The 19,845-nt window shown below is 35.9% G+C and overlaps 1 protein-coding gene across 2 annotated transcripts in view; it reads right to left on the bottom strand.

Annotated features, from left to right (window-relative positions):
- The window catches only part of FNIP1 (folliculin interacting protein 1), a 123,803-nt gene that overhangs the window by 70,704 nt on the left and 33,254 nt on the right, over positions 1–19,845 (bottom strand). For both annotated transcript variants that reach the window (XM_087816405.1, XM_016197098.2), the window contains exons 2-3: positions 12,120–12,246; positions 830–964 (exon numbers count right to left, since the gene is read on the bottom strand). In XM_087816405.1, coding sequence (XP_087672531.1) covers positions 830–964; positions 12,120–12,246 — 262 coding nt within the window. The remainder of the gene's footprint in view (positions 1–829; positions 965–12,119; positions 12,247–19,845) is intronic.

Below are 19,845 nucleotides of genomic sequence, written 5' to 3'. Positions count from 1 at the left end.
ATTAGATACATATGATGATGTATTTATAGCAAAGCACTATTAGGAACTTGTTAAGGTATCATGCTGAAGGCGAAGGAGGAATTGAGGAGGTCAGGAGGAACTATGTAGTACCTCTTAATATCTGGATTTTAATAACTTCAGAGTTCTTTCACATATTACTGTCACACTGATTTGGTATAAGGGCCAATTTCTATTCAAACACAATTACCTAATTACAAATAATTTAAAAGCCCAGGATTCTATTTGGTACTGCTAAATATAAAATACTTGTGACTCATTCATGCAAGCTTGGTTGACACAAATAAATTCACATTTGCTTAGTATGATACCAAATACTCATTTTATGCAAAATATAGCAAGTTTACAGAAAAGTTCCTATGCAGTTACTTATTTGTTCAATTCTGTATTTTAAGAGTCACACTACTCTTGAAAAATAAAAATGCACGTTTCTAATTGTGTATACTTCCAAACTTTAATTTCATATTATAGCTGAACTGTATAATTATTTTACATTAATCTTCATATTTAAATAATTTAAAAGTATATAAAGTAAGAAATTATTCTGGTAGCACAAAAAAGCTGAAGTGGGAAATAAAAGGTGAAGAAAATACCCCTGCTACCTATGCCCATACTTTTCTGTCCTAAGATTTACCAAAGTTCATAAACTTACTTGTTAAATTATCTGCCTCGCCAGCTACAATGTAAGCTTCAGGAGGGTAAAAACTAGTCCATGTTATATCCCCAGTCCCTAGAACAGTGCACAACATATTATAGGTACTCAAAAATACTTATGAATGAATGAATAAATAAATGATATCAGTGATCTTACCTGGTACTTAGGACACTGTTCTTTAACATCAGAAGATGAAGTAATAGAACTATCTAAAGAGGAAGAACTGTCTCCTCCAGGTTTCAGTTGGCAGCATTTCCCAAAGACTTTAACTTGAGCATCACTACAGAGTTTCTGAAATAGAGATATTATCCCCATTCATATTTTAACTGATTTTTAACCATACACAAATTTAATTATAGCATAAAAACCTTAGAAAAACCAAGGATGAAATAATTCAAAATACTATAACCTTAATATAGCAACTATTTGCATTTTATCATATTCTCTCCAACACTGTTTTCTATTCTTCATCTCATTAACTATAATTACTTGTGGAGTTTGTATTGTAGTTTTTCCACCAACATTATTAAATCGTGGTTTTTTTTCGATATTACTATGGACTATACAATGTTCATTACCAGTGACTTAATAAATATACTGCAGCAGTTTTGAAATTATTTGGTATCAAAACCCCTTTATGCCCTTAAAAAATTACTGAGGACCATAAAGGCCTTTTGTTTACCAATATTTTCCCATATTAGAAACTAAAACCAAAATTAAAGATACTTATTAAGTCAAACATAATACACCCATTACAAGTGAACATAAGTAACATTTTATGGAGAAAAACTTCTAGGGAGAGACGCAGGGGTGGAAGGAAACACGCAAATAAGTTTTATATTTCGCTATATGTACATACATATAAACTTAATCTGAAATAAAAACATATTGAATAATTTAAAAGTTAATAAGATCTAACCTTAGGACGAGCAGGTTGTGCAGTCTAGTATGGAAGAACTTATGCCTGTTCCTTTTTCTTTTCTCCACTCCCTCCCCAACAAGTTCTTGAGTTTTCACTGCTCAAAACTACCAAAGTTGCAGTCCACCAAGGTCTGTGATATTCCTAAAAGCATCCCAGTGCTTTATCACAATTACCAGTATGTTCATTCTTCCATAAAACAGACCTCAGAAAGGTTTTCAGAAGAAGTAATGTGACTCACATCACAATTTTTGGAAGACCAAAGGTCTTGTAAAAGAGAGCATCTGGTAATTCCAAATTATCTCTAATCAAAAATGTAAAGAGAGAGCTAGAGAATATTATGCTAAATGAAAGAAACCAGGCAGAGAAAGACAAACATTACATGATCTCACTTATATGTGGAATCTAAAGAAGTTATTAATAAACTGATGAACAGAAATGATTCAATGACATGGAAGCATGGATAAGACTGACGGATCTCAGAGGGATGGAGGGGGGTGGGATGGTGGAGGGGGAAGTCATCAACCAAAGAACTTATAGGAATATATGCATAACCCAAGAACACAGAAAATGGTTGGTGAGGGACTGGGGAGAGGGGTGGGGCGGGGTGGAATGGGTCAATGGGGAGAAAAAGGGACATCTGTAATATTTTGAAAATTAAAAAAAATAAAATAAAAAATCCCAAATAAACAAAAAAGCTCACTCAGCCCAGCCAGCATGGCTCAGTGGTTGAGCACCAATCCATGAATCAGGAGGTCATGGTTCGATTCTCGGCCAGGGCACATGCCCGGGTTGCGGGCTCGATCCCCAGTAGGGGGCATGCAGAAGGCAGTTGGCCGATGATTCTCTCTCATCACTGATGTTTCTCTCCCTCTCCCCCTTCCTCCTCTCTCTTCCTCCCCTCTCCCCTGAAATCAATAAAAACATTTTAAAAACAGAAAAAGCTCACTCACACTCATACACATATGCCACCTTTCTCCCACAACATACACACTCTTTCTCCCACCAACACACACACAAGTGGCGCGCACAAACACACGACACCTCTTTCTCCCACTAACTCCTCAGTTGTCCAATGTCTTTTCTCTCTCCCATTTTGATGTCATGGCTTTTTTTTGAAACCAAATAACTTAAGTGGAAGAAGGTCTAATGAAAGAAGAGGAACAGTCAGCAACCCTCGCGTAGACATAAGCCTTCTATGAGAACAATTGTAGGGCAAAAAAGTTTTTGTTTTCTTTTCGTACTTTTTTACCTTTATTCCTAAGGAAAATCACAGAATGCTTTATTTTTAAGCCACAAAAACTAACAATACCCTACTTAAGCATAAGAAATAAGTTACGAACATCACTTTCTTTAAAAAAAATGAGCTTTTTACAAATGGATTATTTTTCTACATTTTTCAAACAATCACGAAAAAGTTGCAAGTTCAATTCAAATAATTTTTTCTGAACCAAACAAGTAAGTTCACTACCTGACAAACTCTGAACACTTTAATGTGTGTATACCCTACAAACAAGGACATTCCCCTACGTAACCACAATATAGTCAAAAATTCAGGAAATCATCAATACATTCTAACCATCTAATCTTTAGAAACCATTAAAATTTGGCCAGTTGTCTAATTAACATCGTCCTACGAAAAGCAAAAAGATCTAGCTCAGAATCCTGCATTGCATTTATTTGTTATATCTCTTTAGCCTCCTTCAGTGTGGAAGTTTCTCAGTCTCTCTTCAACTTTCATGACCCTGACACTTTTATAGATTATAAGACAGTTATTTTGCAGACTGAAATTTCTTTTTAATGTTTCCTTATAAAATTCAGGCTATACATTCTGGGATGTAATATCACAGAAGTAACACTGTTCTTCTCACTAAATCTTATCATGTAGCATGATTTAGATTTGTTGCAGTGATGATACTCTTGATATTGATGACCATATGATTAAGGTGGTGCCTATCAAGAATCTTCACTGTAAAGATAGTCCTTTCTCCTTTGTAATTAATATTTTGGACACAGGGATTACAAAACCTTATGTTGTTTACACTTATATGCTACAAATATGCTGTTCCTCATCAAACTTTCAATTTATTCATTTATATCACTATGGTTTCCTATTTTAATCATCAAGTTGTAATATGGCTACTATCATTATTTGTTTTTATGCTAAAGTTTTCCTGATTTGGCCCTGAGTGAGCCCCTTCAAACTGACTTCTATATCCTTTTGACCTATTGCCATCATTCTTTAAACTTTTAACAAAAGAAGTTCCAGGTTTACCCCTCCAGGGTGGCTCAGTGGTTGAGTGTCGACCCATGAACCAAGAGGTCACTGGTTCGATTCCTAGTCAAGGCCCATGCCCAGGTTGTGAACTCAATCCCCAGTAGGGGGCATGCAGGAGGTAGCCAATTGATGGTGCTCTCTCATCCCTCTACCCCTCTCTCCCTTCCTCTCTCTCTAAAATCAATAAAAATGTATTTAATAGAAACAGAAGTTCCAGGTTTATCTTTTTCTTTTCCTGCCCCAGCCCAAGGACGAGTCAGTTCTCCAACGGGCCCCGGTTCCTTTTAGTGGAGAACATAATTTTAGACAAGATCTAGATGCTAGGTATGCTCATTATACTGGGGTGTTGTTCCTAGGCCCTCTCAGTGGACAGAGCTAGAGAGTATATGTGTGTCTACATACATACACACGCTTACATCACCATTTATTGTGTTGTGTATATATATATGTGCGGACATATATATATATATAAACGTTAAGTTCACACCAGTATCTCCAATTCTAATCCACAGAGGTTTCTTTCTAGTTTTCTCCCTTCTTTCTAGTTTATAACTCCCTTCTCTAACATTGAGAAAAACATGCCTCTCATTGTCCTTAAATATATGTATTTTATCAAATCCCTCATATGAAACCACTATCTCATTTCCCCCGGCCCTCTCTTACCTGCATGGATGATGTCCAGGGTGAATGTCATCTTCATCCTACTTGGGCTCTGATACCCTGTGTCAGCCAACAACTTATGCAGAGAGCCTTCCCAACCTACTTGGGCTCTGATACTCTGCTCTAGTCCACCCAGACCTCTACCACCTGACATCGGTGGTATTGAGCCCTATCTAATGGTTTTAGGACTAAATTATTTAGAAGGAGAGAGTAGGAGAAAGGTAGGCATGGGGAATTAAAATCTTTAATGTGAACACATAACCATATTCCATGTTCCAGATTCAGTATCACAACTGAAATTCAAATAAATAACCAGCACTTATATAGTATCAGTTTATAAAAGCCTTTCCCGTGAATTTTTAACTCATTTTCTTGTTCTGTTAACTTTTTAAAATTTTAAGTTGAATGGAAGTAGTGTGTTATATGGTTCAAAAGTCGAAACAATATTAAAAACCATACACAAAGAAATCTAGGTACCATCCTTCTTCAACTATCCTATTTCCCACTCCACACATTCCTAGTAAATATACTATACCTTATTTAATCGTTATCTGTTAATGATACTGCAGGTGGAACTACTGTGTCAAAACAGAGACAAAGATAATTTTGGGATACTGCCAGATTACCTTCCATGGAGATTGTACCATTTCACTCACTTTAATAGTGAAGTGTTGTCATTCAATGTTTGGGTTTTTGCCACTCTAAAAGGAAAGGACTAAAATCACAGTAGTTTTTTTCAATTCCTTTATTACAAATGAGAGTAACAATTGTACTAAATGTGTAATGAAGCTTTACATGTGAACTCTCTGCTCCTGTCTACCCCATTTTCTACTAAATGGTTCTCCTGAGAGATTGACACTTGATTTTATATATTGTAAAAGTGTTTCCTCAGGGCATCATTTGGCTCTTAACTTTCCTTATGGTGCTGTTTTTTTTTTTTTTTGCTTTTGCTTTATTTTGTTTACCACATAAGGTTTGTTTTTTTAATTTGGTCGTCAAATATATCAGTCTTTTACTTTATGGCCTCTGGATTTTAAGTCACAGCTAGATAGGTCTTCTCAACTCCAGATTATACAGAAAGTCACTCATGTTTTCATTTGTAACTTTATAGTTTTAATATTTCATATGTAAAGTTTGCCAAGTTTATCTTTCTTCTAAATCGCTAATTGTCTCAATACCATTTATTACTATTTCCCCTACTGATTTGAGATGACGCCTTTATCAAATACTAAATTCCTGTGTGTATTTAGATTTATCTCCGATCCTCTATTTCGTTCCACTAGTGTAACTGTGACAATAACTCATTCTTTTAATTATTTAGACTTTACTGTATATTTTCAAACCTAGTAAGGCTATTTCATCCTCATTGCCCTTCTTTTTCTGTTTTCCAATCAGTTATTGCAAATGTTTTCCATTTGAACTTTAAAATCTGCAATCAAGTTCCAGACACCACAACCACCACTAAATAAATAAATAAATAAATAAATAAATAAAGTTGGCATTTTTATTGAAATAGCAATATTTTACAAAGCTACTTAAAGAAAACAAAATTTTGTAACAGTGAATATTACTCAAGAGTATATTCTGCTTTTCCATTTGCTCAAGTAAGACTTTATGCACTTCCGGAGACTTTTAAAGTTCTAAACATACAGTTTTTGTTAAGTTTATGCACAGATATTTTTTAAATGGCTATATTAAATGGAGTCTTGGCTTCCTTCATATCTTCTAACTGGAAGTTATTTATACATATTGACTTACTGATTTCTGTGTATTAACTTTTATATAGATCCAACTACATAACCAAATCCTATATTCCAATCTGATATCAAAATTAAGACTCAACTTTTAGCACTTGTGCAATATTTCAGAGTGAACAAAACCCTCACACATTGTAATTTGTATTCACCTTCCAAAGTTACGTGAATTTTCTGATATACATCTTTATCCTTGTGTATAACTAATGAAGGCTGAAACATGTGAACAACCATATCACTTCACTGAGAACTCATGAAATAGTATTGCATTATTATTAAAACAAAAACAATGTCTAGGATAAGGATAGTATCATGTGATCAAGTCACACTGGATCCATTTGGCTTACATCAGTGTTCAAAGAAACCATATTTCAAACTAGTGAGCCCAAGTATCACTATTTGACAACTTCCAAATAAATTTTCTTTCAGACATAATCCTAAAATTCAGAATCAGGCTGATATTAAATTGCCTCAGAAACTGACAGCTGTTTCCAAATTTTTAAATGTTAGTTTCTTTTTGGTAAAGGGAACAGAGTAAAGCAATTTGGTAGAACTCACATTCTAAAGCTTGGCGCTCTATAATTCATGATGATATTATTTTCCCAAAGTTAAGATAGAACTTCTCAAAATTTTTTTTTAATTATATGGTCAAATTAGTATTTATAATCCTCCTCCTCTCTCGTAAATTGTTTTAAACTAAGAAAAAGGACATGAGAAGTGACTTCAATATTTATCATATCTAAATAAAATGTTACTGTGCAAAGACAAGGCTGAATAAGCAAATTACTAATGCCTAAACTATCTCAGCATTACACATGGGCCCAAAGTTTTGCGTAAGCAGTTTAAAATTATCATTTATATCACACAGTCATTCTCTGCCTATACAGAGCCAACATGATTTGATGCTCCAAAGGCACAAGTACAGTAAAGTGAGAAAAAAATCACTTAAAGGTCAAACAGCTTGCAATCTGGGGGAAAGAATGGCTATTTCAATGAGTTCTGTAGGGTTCAAAATGAACGTATGAAATCTTCATGAAAGTATTTACAGGATTTTGACAATAAATTTCTTAACTGTAATTAAAATTGATCAAAATATATCCTGAGCCTGGCTGGGCGTGGCTCAGTGGTTTAGCATCGGCCTAGGATCCAGGAGATCGCGGTTCATTCCCAGTCAGGGCACATGCCTGGGTTGCGGGCTTGATCCCCAGTCGGAGGAATGCAGGAGGCACCAGATCAATGACTCTCTCATCATTGATGCTTCTGGCCAGGAGATCGCGGTTCATTCCCAGTCAGGGCACATGCCCGGGTTGCAGGCTTGATCCCCAGTCGGGGGCATGCAGAAGGGACCAGATCAATGACTCTCTCATCATTGATGCTTCTCTCTCTCTCTCTCCCTCTCCCTTCTTCTCTCTGAAGTCAATAAAGATATATTAAATAAAATTTTAAATATATATATATATATTTCCTGAGTACTTAACACATGTAAGGCAATGTGCAGTTTAAGAAACAAAGGTGGATAACAGAGGACTTTTTTACTTCGTTGTGTTTTTGCCTCAGTGTAAAAAACAAATACACAAATATAGCTATAATAGAGAAGTATATGAAAGACTATGAGCAAAGGATTATGAGAATTCTGATGGAGGAGAAAAGAAATATGCCTAGAGGCAATCAGAAAGAGTTAGTAAAATTCTGATAAGATAAATCCTAAAAGAGGGTAAATCCATCTAGGAAGATGGCACATAGGATGAGGGCATATAAAACAAGTGAGACTTGAGGCATTCAAAGCTGTTTGATTTCTAGTCACTGAGGAGTCTAGAGAAAAGTATGAAAAAGAAGCATACAGGAAACTTTCAGGGGGCTAAGAAATCAGTGTTTCATATGAGATTAGAGCCAGAACACAGACTATTGAGGCACAGAGAGGAAACTAAGAGAAATGGAGGAAGACAACAAGAAACAGAAAGGAGAGACTGGGAAGCAACACTGAAGAGAGCCTGAGAGACAGTGAGAAAGAGAGACTGGGGAAGAAGGAAGACATCAGCAGAAAAGACTAATGAGACGAATGATGCCCCATCCCGGAAAGGGTGGCCAGGGTGGGTTCAAGAAACAGCATGAGGTGAGAATCACAAGGCTGAAGAAACAATGAATGGCATTAATTAGAATAAACAGTGGAGGTCATGTGCTGTAATTCAGTGGAACACTATCAAGCACATCAAAAAAACCTCTTCAATAAACAGGTGCTAAAAAGTCATCGAAAGATTATTGATTAATCAATCAATGTCAACCTGTCAGACTCAGCCCAGTTCTGCTAAACTGTCAGCAGTATAAATACAAAGACACGCTTATCACTTTTGCAGCTACCCTTAGATTTCAATTGTCTGCTTGACCATCTACAATTCTAGAACTCTTTGGTATCTCACCACCCAGAGATTCAAACCAAAATGCTGGAGTCACCGAACACTAACTTCTCCCTCTTACCCTACATTGAACCATTCTCCACATAGCAGCCAAAGTAATTTTTTCACTATATGTTTTAAGTTGAGATATAATTGGCATATAACATAATATTTATTTCAGGTGTACAACATAATGATTTGATATTTGTATATATTGGGAAATGATTTCCACAATTAGTCCAGTTAACAACTATGCATATAGTTGTCACTATGCATATAGTTACAAAAATTCTTTTCTTCTGCTGAGAACTTTTAAGAACTTTTAACTTTTACCAACTTTCAAAAATACAATACAATATTATTAACTATAACCACCAATTACATACCCATGACTTACTTCATAACAAAGTTTGTATCTTTGGACCCACTTCACCCATTTACCCCACCTCTGGAAACCATCTTTCTGCTCTTTGCATTTATGGGTTCAGTTTTTTGAGATTCCATATTTAAGTGAGTACATATTTGTCTCTCTTTCCCACTTATTTCATTTATCATAATGCCCTCAAAGCCCATCCATGTTGCAAATAGCAAGATTTTTTTTTTTGAAGACTTTATGTTGATTTTGAAAGAAACATAGACGAGGTGAGAGTGAAAAATTGATATGAGAGCAAAACATCAATTGGTTGCCTCCTGCATGCCCTCTACCAGGGATTGGGCCCATAACCCAGGCATGTGCCCTGACCAGAAATCGAACTAGCAACCTTTCAGGGCATGGGATGACACTGGCCAGGGCTCATTCTTTTTTATGGCTGAATAATATTCCACTGTAGATATATACTCCAGCTTTATATCTTCATCTATCCATCCATCAATTCACACCTTGGTTACTTCCATGTCTTGGCTATCGTAAACAATGCTGCAATGAACATAGTGTTCATATATCTTTTCAAGTTTGTGTTTTTATTTTCTTTGCATAAATATTCAAAGGTGGAATTGCTGGATCATATGGTGGCTATATTTTTAATTTTTTGAGGAACCTCTATACTGTTTTCCATAATGGCTGCACCAATTTACATTCCCACCAACAGTGTACAAGTATTCCCTTTTCCTTCACACCTTTCCCAACACGTCTTTTCTATAATAACCATTCTAAAAGGAGTAAGGTGATATTTCAATGTGGCTCTTTTTTGCATTTCCCTGATAATTCGTGCTATTGAGCACCTTTTCATGTACCTGTTGGTCATCTGTATGTCTTCTTTGGAAATATGTCTATTCAGATCCTCTGCCCATTTTTTTTTTAATTGGCTTCTTTGGGACTTTTTTATTTTTGGGTTTGTTTTTGGGTTTGTTTTGTTTTGTTTTGTTTTGTAACTGTATGAGTTCTTTAGATATTTTGGATATTAACCCCTTAACAGTTACATGATTTGCAAATATTTTCTCCCATCCAGTAAGTTGCCTTTTTATTTTATTGACGGTTTCTTTTGCTATGTAGAAGCTTTTTAGTTAGATTAGTTCCACTCATTGATTTTTGCTTTTGTTGCCTTTACTTTTGGTGTCAAATCCAAAAAAAATCAATGCTGAAACTGATGTCAAGGAGCTTACTGTCTATGTTTTCTTCTAGGAATTTTAAGGTTACAGGTCTTACATTTAAGTCTTTAATCTATTTTGAGTTAGTTTTATGTATGGTGTTAGTGATCCAGTTTCATTCTTTTGCATGTGGTTGTCTAGTTGCCCCAACATCATTTATTGAAGAGACTATCCTTTCCCCAGTGTATATTCTGAGCTCTCCTGTCATAAACTAATTGATCATATCTGTGTGAGTTTATTTCTGGGCTCTCTAACAAAGTGATTTTTTTGAAATGTAAACCAAAAATCCTTTTAATGGCTGCCCTGTGCATTTAGGATATAATCTAAATTTCTAACCCAGTCCTATAAGGTCCTAAATATACTGGCTCCTGCTACATCTCACTCCAGCTTTATATCTAGCTACTTTACATACTAATTAATGTCATTCCAGCTAGACTTGCCATCTTTTAGTTCCTTCGATTCACCAGGCTCCTAGTTCACTTTGCAAACTACATCTGCTGGTCCTATTACCAGGAATACTCATCCCCTATTCCATGCCTTTAAGTGATTCAGATCTCAGCTTGAATTTCACTTCCTCAGTGAGACTTTCCTCAATACCCCTATACCCAAAATTATGAAAACTGGGTTCCTTCCTCTAGAATCTCATAAGCATTGTGTGTGTTATGTTCATAATACTTAATTACAATTTGGAATTATTAACCTGTGTATTTCTTTGTTCAATGTCTACCTTCCCTAAAAGGTGCCTAATTGCAGGCACCAAGATAGAGACTGCTAAATCTCCAAATGCCTAGTGCTCTGTAGATAGTTATTTGCACAAATGAACAATACTTCAAGAACATTTTGCAAAGCTTATTTTTATCAGATTGAAAAAAGTGTCCAGACAATGAAGAAATCTTTAAAAAGCACAATCTCCAGAAAATTGAGAAATGTGTTAATAATTACCAGGACATAGTAAAACCTGGCAATCGAAGTAATTTTTTAAATGTACCTATTATATGCCACTGTAGTAGATGCTGAGGATACAGCTGTAAGTAAGACAACAGACTATGGCCAATATCATTTTTTCCTAAGAACACAAAATCTCAAATACAAAATCAATCTCAAAAAATAAATATTTGTTTGCTTTAACAGACAATTCTACTGGTAGAAAAAGCTTTTCCAAAGTATTTTGTTTTCAGCTGTTTACTGAAATGTTAGTGAAAATTGTCAACTTAGGCGAGGGGAGAAAACATAATTCCAGGATTCCATTTCCAGATTACAGGTCCAGGAGACTGATTCTTTATACCAGAAAGTATAATGGCAATAGCAGCAACAAAGATAACCACAATCACCTAGGTTTTCTTGGCTGACCAAGTGGATGTCCATGGACTACTGTTAAACTAGTCACAAAATATTTCAAAATATGATGCTGAAAGTTAACAGAATAGATTCTCTCGCTACCACTATAGAATAGGGAAAACATGATAGGTTAAGGGCTACAAATTTAACTTGTTTCATACCTTCAAACAAATAATTTTAGATAAGCAATTTCACCTCTATAGGTCACACTTTCCACAACTGCAAGATGAGAGTTTTGGACCAGATCCTCTATAAGGATCCCTGTAGCTCTAGTCGTATCACTCAATACAATTACATAAGAAAATAAATGCCAAACTAAATTGTTCTGCGGTATCAGACTAGACTGATGACAAATAAGGCAAATGTTTTTTCCTTTAAAAAAATCTAAAATCCAGGGCTCTGAATTCTAAAAGCAGGGCAAAGATGTTTTATACTGACAAACAAAAGTACCATAATTAAAATTTTACTCACTTTCTTGAATTAAAATATTGTACATTAAATCAATAATGATGCTCACCGATACAGATATGTCCTCATTTTTTCTCTTAACACTGGAGTCAAACAAGACATTTCTCCCTCGTCTTTCACAATCTTGATACACAATCAGTCGAATCTGGCTTGGATCAAATTCTGGCAAAGGCCAACTTTAAGGAAAAAGAAAAATTCATTAGAGTTATTTAATAAATATTCCACATAAATTTCTTGAAATGAAACCTGTATAACAAAATCCAAAGTTGTATTATTGCTAAAGTATAGACCTTTTTTATAAAATACAATCATTTAGTTTAGAGTTGAAAACTTATAAAGCTATGACATTTTAGATTAAAAAGTAATGATAAAAGTTGTGGCAAGTATCACTCAGTGTATATAAAACATAGTCATCCCATATTAATCTAAAAACAGCTAATTTAAAAATATGTAAGTACATTTAATATAACAAAAATACATATTGATTTCATGGCATGGACTCTTGATGGCATAAAAGCAAGTCATTATTTCTAAGTAATTTTATTACTTATGAAAATGCAAAAACAAAAATAGTTTGCAGTTAAAACAGCAGCAGCTAAGTACTTATAAAACAATAAGTAAAAAAAGTGAATCATAAATATGGTGCAAATTCTCATATATAGCTGGTGTGAGTAAATACTGCCACAACCTCTTTAGAGAACAGTCTTTTAATTATACACTAAATAGACAAAATATAGTAAAACTGAAGCTGATCCCAGCAATTCCATTCCAGAAAAGTTTCCCATTACACAAGAATGTTCACAGCAGCACTTTTCATAACAGTTGAAAACTGCAGACAATTTAAATGTTCATCAACAGAAGAATGGGTAAATACATCATAGTATATTCAGACTACAAAATACTACTCAACAAACACAATAAACATCAGCTAAAAGCAAACACACACACACACACACACACACACACAGAGCTACTGTATTTTTCCACTTATATAAAGGTTTAAATCACGTAAAGTTTTACCTAGGAATGCATAATTTTTAAAACTATAAGGAAAATGAAGTGATGGCTTCAAAGTTTGGAAAGTGGTTAGCTCTGGGAGGTGGGGGTTAGGTGGAAGTGCAACCACGGAGGGACAAACCAGGTGGATTGGGGCACTATGTTCTATATTTTGACTAGATAGTGCTTAATGGTTATTCACTCTACAGTTTAAAAAAAGCCACTGCATTTGTTTTATGCACAATTATAATGCATTTATTGCACAATTAAAAAGATCAATGTAGAGATGCTGCGTGCAACGAGAGGGCTCAGCAAAGGAACAATGGCGTCTTCCAGCACTTCTGTCTGGGAGAAAGCTGCCCTCCAGCCCTTTCCCCAAAGCCAGATAATTCAGTTCCTCCAGTAAGTCCCTGGTGCCTTTTGATCTGCAGCCCCAGCACTGGAGCTGAGGGCAAAAACAGGCTTCTGGATAACTGGGAATCCCTTCAGCTAATGGAAACAAACATTCTGGGGATGGAAAGGTGCTGGTGGTGATACTTCCAAGAGAGTCACTTAAAATGGAGCTGGGAGGCCAATGGGGAAGGGAAGTCTATACATGTCTCATGTCCTAGTTCTCTGAAGTACTGTTAAGTTGCTGACCTGTTGTTAAACTCTGCTCAAGGCTGAGCAATGAGCATCTAGATCAAGGATGGCTATGTGGACATGAATGAACTTTACTTCCTCCTCATCAAGGTAACCAGACACCTGCATTCTTCACCTTGAAAGGAACCAATCCATTTTGACAACCAGCATCCTCCATGTGCATTATGGGCCTAACCAATCTCAACTGACCTAACCAATGTCCTTCATTTACATGGAGGACCTAAACGAGAACAGCCCTTGTGGTTTTACTATTTGTAAACCCTGCCTTTTTTCCCTTCAGAACACAATTCAAGTTGCTGCCTGAATCTGTATCGTCTGGATTACAATCATGCCTCTGCTCAAATAAATGTTTGGTTTTTTTCACTCTTTAAAAAAAAGGGGGGGGGGTCAATGTCATAAGAGAGAGGGAAAGAGAGAAGAAAAAAAGCCATGAATACTAGTCTAGTGAACTGAACACACTACAACTGATATAACAGTTGCTAAGAAATAGTAGAGCTGCCATTCCAAAAGCTGCCTGTCATTAGTTACATTAGGCTACATGGTCAACTCCTCACAATCCATCAGTCACAGCTCTTGGTTGGGTTTCTTCACTTCCTTAAGAAAAGTTGAACTTTAACCCTATCAATGCATGTCAAACAAACTGTAACTGGCAATGTAAAACATCTTTATCCCAAATGCTTGACAATAAGTACAATTTTAGTTTTCTCCTGTCTAATCCTTAGCAATTGTTCATGTGTTAGAAACTAATGAAAGACCCTCCAAGACATTCAAGCTAAACCACAGAGATTCATCCTTAGACCACACTACTTTGCATCCTATTGAACTTTTACCAAACTGTGCTTTGATGTTCCACAAAGAAAAACTAAAACAATGAACCCAACATAAGATGAAAATCAGGAAAGTGGTCTCATGGAAAACAAGAAAGAAGAGCATTTTAGAAGAATACTATGGTAGTGACTAAAAACTACCCACTAGCTTTAGAAACAAAGAAGTCATTGGTGATCATGGCAAGGACAGTTCTAAGGAGTAAAGAGTAGAGGGGTCAGATTGCAGTGGATTGAGGAGTAAATGGGAACAGAAAATTTTAAACAACTATCAAGGAAAGAGAGAAAGAAAAGAAATCATGAAGCAGAGTGACAGCTATTTGTTATTAAAAAGGACACATCTGAACATGTTTACACATTGACGACAGAATGTGAAGTGAAAGGGAGATGGTGACTGATAAAGCAAGGCTTCTGACAGAGTGGAGGTACATAGGATACAGAGCACAGGTGAAAGGTTTAGTCTCAAACAAAAGAAAGAATAACCTCTTCACTAGGATGGGAAAAAAGGAGGCAAAGGTGGGCATGAGTACAGAAAGATTTGTAGATATGAAGGGAAAATGCTGAGTGAGTTCATGTTTAAGAGCCCTATTCCCTTTGTAGAGTAGAAAGAAAGAAAGAAATTTTAAAATGTTGTAAAATGTGGGAATAGTAGAGAGTAAACAGTGGTTGTGAGAAAGAAAATTGTTAACTAGGAAACCTAAGATTTCTGGGAAATGCTATAAGTCTATATGAGGTTGAAAACTATGAATATGTACCAGGGATCAACCCTCCAACCTTGGTGTATCAGGACAACACTGTAACCGAGCTATCCAGCCAGGGCAAACAATCCATTTTTCAAATGGGCAAAAGACTTGGGCATTTTGCATAAGAAGACACATGAGTGATGAATAAACAAAGCACATGGAAAAGATGCTAATAGTAATATTATCAGAGAAATGCAAATTAAAACCCTTCTACAACCATTAAAATGGCTAAAATTAAAAGGACTAATAACACCAATTGTTGGTAAGACTACAAAGAACTCTCATACACTGTTGGTAGTAAAAGGGTACAACCATTTTGGAAAATTATTTGGCAGCTATGACCCAGTAATTCTTCTTATAGGTACATATGCAACAGAAACGAAAAGATATGTTCATAAAGACTTTCACAAAAATGTTCTTTGCAGCTTTATTCATAGTAGCAAAAAACTGGGAACACCCAAAAGGCCATCAGTGGGAGAACTGGTAAATGAACTATGATATATTCCTACACTGAAATACTACTCAGAAATAACAGAATAAACTACAGACCACAGTACCACAGATGAACTCCAAAACACTGCTGAGTGAGAAAATCCAGACACAAAAGCATTTGGATTGGTAATTCCATTTACATACAGTTCTAGAACAGATAAAACTAATCTATGGTGACAGAAATCAAAACAGTGGTTGGCCAGGGGTGAGGTGTGAAGTGAATGGACTAGAAAGGTGTTTGAAGGAACTTTCTGGAGTGACTGACATGTTCTACATCTTTATTGGGGTTGTAGTTAAACAAGCGTATACATTTTCCAAAATTAATCAAATTATATGCATAAAATGTTTGCATTTTATATAAATTATACTTCAAGTTTTAAAAGGAGAGGATTGTAAGGGGGAAAAATAACACTATATATAACCAAATAATGTATTTACATTATAGACATCTCATTAAAACAGAGATTAATTATACATTTACCATACTCAAAGTACAGTGCCAGATGCTGGGAATATATCTGTCGTCACATTATTTATGTATCCATTCACTGACTTGAAAGCATTCATTAAGCATGAAAAGAAAAATATGACTATACCATGAGAAGGCTCACAGTCTAACAAGATAATAAATAATCTTACCAATGCGATATAATCTATGACTGAGGAAAATTTACAATCTTCACAAGAAGTCTGCACAGGAAGGTGAGGTAAAGGTTCACTGAAGAACAGTAATAAATGATACAAAATAAATAATAGCTAACACTTATACATTATCTGTTGTAAACCAGCTATGGTTATAAATGCATTACATATGTTAATTCGCTTAATCTTTAAAAAATTAATTCATTTGATCTTCACAACAACCCTATTCTTATTTTACACGTGAGAAAACTAAAGCATAGAGATTAAGTAACCTGCCCAAAATAACATAGCTACTGAGTAAGTGGCAAAGCTGGGTTTAGATTCCAGCGTGCCTTCAGAGTTCATGATCTATCCTAACCATTATTCTGTATAACTGAGTAAGTAGGAAATGCTACTTAAAGCTTATCAGCTTCAAGTGGGAATGAAAGGCATTCTCTTCCCTGAAAGAAAAAAACAGCATGTGCTATAATTCTTAGTAACTCTAGCTCATGAGTGTGCAGTGAAGAAATAAACACAGCTCCAAAGGCAGGCTGGTGCCACATCAACACTCAGAAGCATTTCACACAAACACATAGAATCTCATCATTCAGGCAATGAGTAAACAAGGGAGTTGAACAATAGCTGACAAGATCATTTATGCACTTTAGAAAATCACATTGACAGAAACCTGAGGAACGGACTAGAGAGGGAGGTCTGGAGGTAAGCATAGTGTTAAAACTTGAACCAAGGAATAGCAATGAAGATAGTAAGAAAAGGACAGAGCTAGATGTTATTTAGGAGACAGAAATAGGACCTTGGAGACTGGATATGGGGAATAAGGGAAGAGAGTGGCTGACACTCAGTTTTCAGATTTGGTTTAAACAGGTATCATTAACAAAGGTAGAAGAATACAGGCGGGATAGGGGGAGAAAGTTTGGGATAAGTATGTTAATAGACTGAGTTCAAGGGGCTTGAGACAACTGCAGAAAGATGTTCAATAGATTGATGAAAAACAATGGTCTCAGGAGAAAGGCCGAGACTAGAATTCTAGACACAGGAGTTACTGACACATAGTTAGTAATGAAATCATTCAGGTAGAACATATTAATTGAAAAGGGAAAGGACAGTGAAGGACCAATACACTAGAACTTTAGGACACAGCAATATTTTAAGGACAGAGAGAAGAGAAGCAGAGAAGCTGGGGAACATCAGTAAAGACAGACTACTAGAGCCCTGGCTGGTGTGGCTCAGTTGGCTGGGCATCGTCCCATGCACCAGGAGGTTGTCAGTTCGAGTCTCAGTCAAGGACACATGCGTGGGTTGCTGGCTGGATCCAAGGTAGGGGGAGCGCAGGAGGCAGCTGACCAATAGTACACTCTCACATCCATGTTTCTTTCTCCCTTCTTCTCCCTTCCTCTCTCTCTAAAAATCAATAAACTATTCTTTTAAAAAAAAGAGACAGACTGCCAGAGACAAAAGAGAAAACCCATGATAAAATGTCATTTCAAAAGTCAAGGAAGATGAAGATGAAAAATGGAATACTGCACAATGCCAAAGGCTGCAAAAAGGCCAAAATTTATAAAAACTACATGTGTCCATGGGATTTATCAATGTGGTGGTCTTTGGTACTCTTGTAAGAACCATTTCAGTGGAGGAGTGGGGTGGGGATGGGGGTTAGTCACAAAGCCGTAACAATGGATTGAAGTGAAAGAGCTGAGAAAGTACGGATATTAAGTATATGCCATTTGGAAAGGTTTTCCTGTGAAACGGGAAAATATAGAAATAGTGTGACATATAATTGACCATCTAAAGTGCAAAGTTTTCAAAGTAAAAGGGGGCCCTAAACACACAGGAATTATCTTAAGCAACCAAGATCTATGATCACCCCAGATAGGTTGAAGAGGGCATGAGGCTACAAGAGGTTGCTTTCTTTTAAAACAAAAAAGAGAGAAAGAGAGAGAATGTGGAGATATATATATATATATATATATATTCCCCCATCTATGGGGATGGGGGGAAGAAGGCTCAATACCTAGAGGAGCTTAGACTTTGGGACATGCCTGAAGAAGATAAGAATAGAGATGGAAATTACATAGTCTTATATTTAAATGAAAATCTTGTGTAAAGTTGTTTTGGTCTTACAAAAGAAATTCCTATAGTCATTTGTTGTTAAAAAAAAAAAAAAAAAAGCTGGTCAAAGTTATCTGGGAAGACATCTGTACTTCTTCACATCTTCAGAGTACATACCTGAAATGGAGAGGTTTTTTTAGAGCCTTGATTCCATTTACGTTATAATGGAAAGACGTGTAAATTCTGAAATTTACAGACATGAAATTGAGTATAAACAGATTTACCAAAAAAGTTGCCTGGCAAGTTATTTCTATTTCAAATCCTCTACAACATGACATTAAACAACAAATGATAACCCTAAAGCGACTCCTTTAAGAGGCAAATAACTTTAAATGGTAATAGTTACCTTAAATTCATTCATCAAATGAAAGAAGTGAAAAAGAAGCAAAAATGACCTACCTAAAGCCACTGTTCTGGTTAGCACTGGCTGGTCTCTCCCCTTCCTTTCACTCCCATCTCTACTCTAATCTTCCACTAGTATTCACTTCTAATCAGCACTTCTTGTATCTAATACACCAAGCTTTCAACTTCATCCTGTTGCCTCTTTTCATCAAAACTTAACTAAAGACATAACTAAGCCAAATCATTAACAGTGGTAAGCACACCATTACCCTCACAAAAATTATCTATATACTATAGCAAAACCTTCCTCAGTATAAGCTACAGTGTTCAGCATATTAATTTAAACATCAGTAAGAAAACTACTCGATGGTGAACCACAAACTATTTTAAGACTCTACATAGACATTATTTATAGTTTATGTCAGCCTATCTGCTCTGCATGTTATCTGTGACACCTTCAAAGAATGCTAACAGAAAATAAACATGCTGGAACAGACACCTCCTTTACACTCTGACACCTCAGACGACTATATGAATTCCTATAACACGTTACTAACTGCTAAATTAAGGTTAAATCATGCACTCTCAATGAGAACGAGGTGGCCTTCAAGGAGGCAAATTTGGTTCTTGGGGACGGAGAAAGGGAACAGAAAAAGTCTTCATATATTACAATAGGTGTGGCCTCCAAAGGCCCACAATACATAAGCAAATACAGTATATCTGTGGTATTAGAGCTTTAGGGAGGGGAGAGTGGACATTAAGGAAAAAATTGTCTAAGAAAGGCTCCTTAGGGAGACAATAATATTTAAAAAAATGGTTCGGAAAGACTAGGCTAAACACTGGTCTGCATCTCAACACATTAACAACTGACATACATAAAGAAAATACCGCCTGGCCGGGCGTTGACCTGGGATCCAGGCGATCGGGGTTCGATTCCCAGTCAGGGCACATGCCTGGGTTGTGGGCTTCATCAATGACTCTCTCA

This window comes from Miniopterus natalensis, chromosome 4 (assembly GCF_054644295.1).
Source record: "Miniopterus natalensis isolate mMinNat1 chromosome 4, mMinNat1.hap1, whole genome shotgun sequence".
Lineage (NCBI taxonomy): Eukaryota > Metazoa > Chordata > Mammalia > Chiroptera > Miniopteridae > Miniopterus > Miniopterus natalensis.
Note: the sequence above shows the minus strand (reverse complement) of the source record. Positions and strands in the feature narration are given on the sequence as shown.